The following is a 7,252-nucleotide window of genomic DNA, read 5'->3' as shown; positions in this document are numbered from 1 at the left end:
ACGTGAATACGTTAGTGATGTGACATGAATATACCTTTCGTTGTCATGGAAAATGAAAAAACCAAAATTAATTTCCAATCTGTCACTTAATCTCAACTATATTATTCACATTCATTTAAAAGATTAAGATTGTTGAATATTTTATTAAAGCTTTTGAAACGTTTGTTAGTAGTATTTTATTTGACGTTACAAGATACCTACTCCTGTCAGATCAATCATTAATAAGTTAATATTTAGACTTCACGTTTCTCCGGTCCTCTCGGATTGTTGCTGATGCCATGGAAACTTTAAAAAACGCGCGTTTTTAAAAGTTCGATTTATACACGCTCAGGCGTGTTTTAAATGAGCAAAATAGCTTACCAATAAAAAAAACTTATGATCCACTGCAGATTTGGTGCTAATTTTTATTTTTGTAACAATTCATTAATAAGACTACGTAATGCATACTGTTTGAACAACGACAAGCAGTTCTATTTTACTAATTTTACTCTTCAAAGTTGAAATTAATGAACGTAAATAATAATTTGACAAAAAACGTAGTAGGATGCGATATGGGAACAAAAATTAGGTTTTATATTTTAATGTATTATTTATTTTAATCATAGCCTCAAGGAGGTCTGGCTATTTATTTTTTAAATGAAAGTGAAAAAAGTCGAAATTGGAGATAGTCAGGTGCTGGTTGAGCCGACAGTGACGCTATTCCGGCGGCCGCTCCACGTACTATTCTGGTGCGCTAGAAAATATTTTTTTCACAAATTTTTCGACAGTTTAGCATATTGAATTGTAATCTATTCGATAGTTTAAAAATCATCATCAGAACAAAAGTTAACAGGGGAAATAACAGTTAAAAAAAATGCACTGTATATTTACTTACATAAACATACTGAACAAAAAATGGCAATTCCAAAAATTTCCCAACATAACATTTTCAATTCCTATTACCACCCCTCTCTTTCACTATCCTTTCTCTCCTCTTCCACACCTCTTTCATCCATTCTATCTCCCTTCCGTCTTCGCTCAGTATTTCTCGCCGCTCCTTTACCTCCCTCTATCTCATTTCGTCGCATCCGCTCCACATGTGCTCTATCGTCTCACTCTCCTCGCGGCACATCCTGCACCTCTTCTTCCGTCCAATACCTGTTCTCTCTCTCCTCATTCCTGCATCTGAATCTTGCCATCATTTTCCTCTCTTTCGCGCTCTCTCTTCCCAGGTACACCGGAACATCCTCTGTCATGCATCTCTCATACTCCCTGTTGTTACCCCGATTCTCTAATTCTCTCCCTTCTCTCTTGCTTGTCCGTATCTCTGTCCCTCTCGCTCAGCTCAACACACATCCATCTTCCTTCCGCTCTCAATCTTTCCACTTCCTCACTGGCATACCCATTCCTCCTGCAGTACTTCTCTCTTTCTCCTTCTCATCCGCGTTCTTTTTATTTTCTCTATAGCACTCAGTCAGTATCCTGCACTCTTCCCTTCCGCTAATTCTGTCCTCGAACTTTGCCGCTCTCTTTCCCGCTTTCACTCTCAGCTTGCTCCTGTTGCACTCTTCCCTCACTATGTACCCTGGTGTTTCTCTGTCCACTCCTAACACCCATCTCAAATTTTTCTCTTGCACTCTCTCCACCTCCTCCTGTTCCTTCCTTCCCCAGATCTCTGCTCCGTATATCAGCACGCTCTCTACCATGCTCTTGAACATCATCATTCTCTTTCCGAACTCACCTCCTCACTTTCTCTCTCCTATTCCCCAAACGCATCCAACTACCTTGTTCGCCTTCCTCACTACCTCTCTCACTTGCGCCTTGTCCGTGGGTCTGTCGTTGAAGGTATAGCCCAGGTACTTGAACTCGCTCACTCTTTCTATCTTGCTTTCTTCCCACTTCCACTCACTCTCCTCATTCTTCCTCTTTCTCTTGTTGAACACCATAATTTTCGTCTTCTCAACATTCACTTCCAGCTTTTTCTTCCTCACATACTTTCCCAGGTTCCTCATCATTTCTTTCATCTCTCTCTCACTCTTTGCCACAATCACCATATCGTCCGCAAACGCGAGACTCCAAACTTTCTCCCTGCCCACCACGACCCCCCTTGCTTGCGCTTTCCTCAACATTTCGTCTACGTCCGCTAGGTATATCGTGAACAGCAGGGGGCTGAGCGGGCATCCCTGTCTCACTCTATTTGTCTTCTCAAACTATTCGCCCTCTTTCTCTCCCACCTTCACCTTGTTTCTTGTTCTCGCATATATCTTCTCGATGTTCCGCACCAGCCGTTCACTTATTCCTCTCTCTGTCATACATTCAAACATTTTCACTCTGGCAACCTTGTCGAACGCCGCCCTGAAGTCTATGAACAATGCGTACCCTTTCTTACACAATTCGTTCTTTGTTAAATGGTCCAAGATGTACTCATTGTCCATAGTACCCCTTCCCTTTCTGAACCCTGCCTGACTATCCGGCAACACTCCCTTTTCCTCGATCTCTCTCTTCATCCTTTCGCTCAAAGCAGACGCATACAACTTATACCCCGTGTTCTGGAGAGTTATTCCTCGGTAGTTTTCCGCTGTGTTTTTCTCGCCTTTTTTAAAAATTGGGCAGATTACGCCTTCTCTCCAGTCCACCGGGAATCCCTTTCCTCTCCATACCCCATTCATCAGTTCAACCATTCTCCCTAGCATTCTTTCGGTCCCATACATCCACGCTTCATTTTGCACCCAGTCCCGCCCCAGTGCCTTTCTCTTTTTCAACTTCCTTATCTGTTTTTCCACCTCTTCCGCTGTGATTTCTGTTTGCTCCGGCGCCGTCTGCTTCTCCTTCATTTGTGTTCCCGCCTCTCCTTCTGCCTTCCTCCCTTCCAGCAGTTTCATGAAGTACTCTTCCCATTCTTGCATTTTCATTTCCTCGCTCACTGATTCCTTTTTCTTTCTCTCTCGGTTTATGTATTTCCACACCTCCCTCTCTGTTCTCATTTTTTTTATCTCTTTCTTCTCCCTTTCCCTCTTCTGCTTCTTCTTCTCTCTACATCTCTCTCTGTATCTTCTTTTCACTTCTAGGAATTTGCTTCTGTCGATCTTGTTCCTCCTCCATTCTCTCAACGCCTTTACCACTTCCTTCTTCGATTGCTCACATTCTCTGTCCCACCACCCATTTTTCCTTCCTACCCCTTTTGACCCCCTTACTGTCACCTCCTTTTTCGTCGTCGCTTTCTCAATCACTTCCTTCAGCTCTGCCGCCATCTTCTCCACTTCCTGCTCCTCAAATGTTGCTTCTTCTAGTCTCCTCCTGTACTCTTTCACTCCTTGTTTATCCCACACTTTTATTGTCACCTTCTTCTGCTCCTCCCTTGCTTCTCCCTTTCCCTTTTCTTCATGGTTAGTTCCTTCTATAGTAATTTCTAGAGGGAGATGATGGGAGTCTGCTCTTTCTCCCACTTTGAATCCCTCCACTCTCCCCCATGCTGTCATTTCCTTTTCTTCGTCCCCTTGTTTGTTCCGTTCCAGCACTTCCCATCCATTTTCTTCTATCCACTCCATCAGCCTCTTCCCCTCTGCATTTTCCATCTTGTCTTTTGTTTTTCTTTTTCCATCCCCTTTCTCTTCTTCCCAATTTCTTGCTCCTCTTTCCCCTATTCTTAGGAATTAGGAGGGAAATATTTGCATCACTAGTATCAAAATTGAAGAAACAGAACTTAACGTTGTAAATACCACGTTGAAGTCTACATCAAAGAGTCCAGCAGCTGAAAACACTGTCAGTCGATTTGTAACTATCGTCTCGAAATCAATCAAGTCTTTTTCAAGACTTTTCTTCCCATAAGTAAAATCTAAAGGTAGACAAAGTAACAGCTCCCATCCCAAAAACGAAGCTTGCTTCATTCTCCTAACCGTCTTTGTACACGTCGACGATATCAAAACCCCAAAAGACTAAAACATTGTTTTGGAAAATAAGAAAAACTGAAATTTTACTTACCAGGAATATGAAGCTACCCCACAGATTCGAAATTAAAATCGGCATTTTAAACATGCTATTTTGGACATAGTGTAAAAGTGACAGAACCACAATATTGAGAGCTTTGACCACGAACAACTCTATAAGAGCAAAAATAAAAAGAATCTGGAGGCCAAATATGTTGTTGACTAGAGTCGTGGCCTCGTAGATGCGTATATAATTTCTTGTGAAAAATTTGGGGTTGATGTTTTGGACAAGAATGGAACGCAACGTCATCGACTTCTTGTAAACCAAGAGATTTGCAACCAGCTCTGACAACTTGTCGTTCAGTATTTTACATCTGATTCCAATAACCGCTACCAGGAAGTTATATTGCAAAATCACAGCAACTACCACGTACAAATTAATGTACACGGGTACGTAATGGACGAAGAAGTTAAAATCCATTATAAACAGGCTGATGCTAACTTCCATGAAGATCAATACAAGGATGACAATCTGGCCGATGAAAAATGTTAGTCTTCCCTTGGAAGACAGTTTCCTTTCGCACTTGTAGGTGTGTTGCAATTCTAGATCGATGCGTGTTAATATGACGAACAAATCTCTTATCTTGTCTATTTTGATAAAATTTTGATTTATGATAGATAGGAGTGTACAAAATGATGCGAGAAGATTTATCCAGAGATCCAATATTCGGATGGAGTTTAATATTCTAGGCCCGAAGAATACTTTCAAGATCAGGCTCCAAATGATTACTGAAAGAAAAAACAAGAGAACGAGATAAGAATAACATTTTGAGCTGTTTGGAAGCAAGGAAAAAAATTGTGATATTTTGTACAGTGGTCTGTAGAAGGTGAAACTGTACTTTTTCGTGTCGGGTGACATTTATGTTTTATAAATTCACACAACTTGCTTGACACCAAGAAGTGTGATGTTTATGAAGTCTGCTTTATAATTCAGAACGATTCGGGTATTGTAGAATTCGAAAGGGGTAATCGGAGTACATTTCATAAATTATTTACTAAATTCATTAAATTTCTTTCGTCACTGTTTTTGGTCGACAAGACTCAGGCAATTCACCTTTTAGTAAATGTTTATTTATTTATCTAATATCGATGATGACTTGCAAAGTAATGAATTATTGTTTGTGTTTACATCAAAGTGATACAGTGCGATAATGGTTATTTGTGCAATAAGTTTGGAAATGTAATTTTTTCGGTATTAGGCATGGGATTTTTGATCGAGGCGATAGCCGAGTACAGAAAAATGGATTTCCTACTTACCATTAATATAAAGCTACCATACATATGCGAAATACACCGGAAATTCTAATCAGGTTATTTCTCAAGTACCTGACCTGACCTGACCTGTCCTGACCTTACCAACGACTTAACTACAACATTAAGAACTTTGACCAGGAATAACTCTACATATAAGAGCAAAAATAAAAAGGGTCTGAAGACCAAATATGTTGTTGAGCAGAGTCGTAGCATCATAAATGCGCATACACAGTTTGTTATTTAGGGTAAGTAAATGTTTTGGACTAGAACGAAACGCATTGAAGTCTTAGATTTCTTGTACATCGAGAGTTGCAATCTGGAAGTTGTATTGTAAAATCAGAACAACTGCTACGTATGCATAAATTAATATAAACAGTTACCTATATGTATAATGAGAGAAAAAGTAAAACCCATGGTAGAGGACTTTCAATCTCTCATGGGTTTTGACCATGGAAATATCTGCGCGAAGGCGGAGCGATAAACCAGTGAAGAATTGGTAAATGAAAATTGAAAACGTCGACGAAAAATGAAAATGCTGCAGATGTGCCACTTCAGATATAATAAAGGTTCTACGAATGACGTTGTTTTCCGGTCGGTTTGTAGCGCGTACTTGAAACCGAAGTTCGTCGTTTGCGCATATATGACTCACAACCCATGAGAGATTGAAAGACCCTAACTAAGCTGATCGTTCTGATAATTGTTGAAATGCCGAACATATCTCTTATCTCCTCTTTTCTGAGAAAATTAAGGTAAACTGGAGTGAATGAAATGATGCGAGAAAGTTTATCGACAGATCCAATATCTGGAATGTAACATTCTATACCAGAGGAATAGAAGATGAAACTGTACTTTTTCGTATCGTGTGACATTTGAGTTTTGTAAATTTACCTACACAACTTGCTTAACACCAAGAAGTACAGTGAAATTGAAAAAGGATGAGGACAAGTTGAATTTGGCGCCATAAATTATAGTGCGTTTCATGTTTTGTGTGTGGCAGTTTTGCTTCAGAAGAACATCGCTGTCAAGATTTATCCATTGTTTTGATTTGGTTTGTCAATTGTCGCCAATTTCCAATTCCCAACGAGAAACGCTCATGATCATATCAGAAATTATTTTTGCTGTCAATACTTGTTACCAACATGACAAATTATTCACTAGGCACCAAATTCAACTTGTCCTCATTCTTTTCCAATCACACTGTATGACGTTAATCGCGTCTCATTTTAATACTGATTAACGGGCCTATTCTGTAACTCGTCTGTTAATTTTAACCATCCGCTAATAAATTAATTTTTAACAATCGGTTATCTACAAATAACCAAAATTCTATTCTGTAAGACAAACTATTAACGGGTAGGTTAAAAAGCATTATTTTAGCGACTAGGTTATTTTGAAGAATGAAGTCAGGCACGGAAGCGTACAAATACATATGGCAACGTCGCAAATCACTGTCAGCTGGAGGAACAACAGTCATAATTATTTGCAAAATTATACCTAACCTCAACTAATAGTTGTAGACTACATTGGTATGGGCACAGACTACTCAAAAACGTGAAATTGAAATTAAAAATGTTAAGAAGTGGACGTTGGCGCCACAATTTGAACTTGTAAACACTGGAGTTAGGGACTTTTAACTTCTAAGTGCGCACAAGGAGAAAGCGCCGCTTTCACTTTCCTCTTAAAATGTAACTAATGTAAGACAAGATTCTCTCTTGCCGTTTCGACCATCAAAGTGGTAACATGTACCGATTATACTCGTAACTCTACCTTTGTTGTTGTTCAAAATAAACTGTTAACTCTTTCGACGCTGACTCTGATTTTATCAGGTTATGGGCCCAGCGTAACAAAAAGAAACAATTTATTTGAAGAAGCCTTCCTCCGCTGAAGAACGAAAAATTCTACGTTTTGGTTTTGGCCCTTGTAACGAGGACAAAATGGCAGACGACAAAAACCGGGTCCCTTTGTTCGACGGAACAAACTTCAGCAACTGGAAGTTTCGGATGGAAGCGCTGCTGGACGAAAAAGATCTTCTT

At 39.7% G+C, this 7,252-nt stretch overlaps 2 protein-coding genes across 2 annotated transcripts; both read right to left on the bottom strand.

Annotated features, from left to right (window-relative positions):
* Positions 1-2,189: 2,189 nt before the first annotated feature.
* Positions 2,190-3,554, bottom strand: LOC138130401 (uncharacterized). Its single transcript, XM_069046846.1, has one exon. The coding sequence runs from the start codon at positions 3,552-3,554 to the stop codon at positions 2,190-2,192; it is 1,365 nt and encodes a 454-aa protein (XP_068902947.1).
* A 78-nt stretch (positions 3,555-3,632) lies between these two features.
* LOC138130400 (uncharacterized) lies at positions 3,633-4,386 on the bottom strand. Its single transcript, XM_069046845.1, has 2 exons — positions 3,961-4,386; positions 3,633-3,914 (listed from the first exon to the last, which is right to left on the bottom strand). Exons 1-2 carry the CDS (start codon positions 4,384-4,386, stop codon positions 3,633-3,635), a joined length of 708 nt encoding a protein of 235 aa, XP_068902946.1.
* Positions 4,387-7,252: the final 2,866 nt, after the last annotated feature.

This window comes from Tenebrio molitor, chromosome 5, assembly GCF_963966145.1.
Source record: "Tenebrio molitor chromosome 5, icTenMoli1.1, whole genome shotgun sequence".
NCBI classification, from domain to species: domain Eukaryota; kingdom Metazoa; phylum Arthropoda; class Insecta; order Coleoptera; family Tenebrionidae; genus Tenebrio; species Tenebrio molitor.
The sequence above is the reverse complement of the archived record's forward strand: the minus strand, read 5'-3'. Positions and strand labels throughout refer to the sequence as shown.

What these genes read in the sequence shown, in the direction of transcription:
- LOC138130401 (XM_069046846.1), bottom strand. Translation starts at nt 3,554, where the DNA reads ATGGAAAATGCAGAGGGGAAGAGGCTGATGGAGTGGATAGAAGAAAAT.
- LOC138130400 (XM_069046845.1), bottom strand. Translation starts at nt 4,386, where the DNA reads ATGGATTTTAACTTCTTCGTCCATTACGTACCCGTGTACATTAATTTG. An exon ending in GGGGTAGCTTCATATTCCTG is followed by an intron (nt 3,915 to 3,960) that starts GTAAGTAAAATT and finishes ACAATGTTTTAG; the next exon opens with TCTTTTGGGGTTTTGATATC.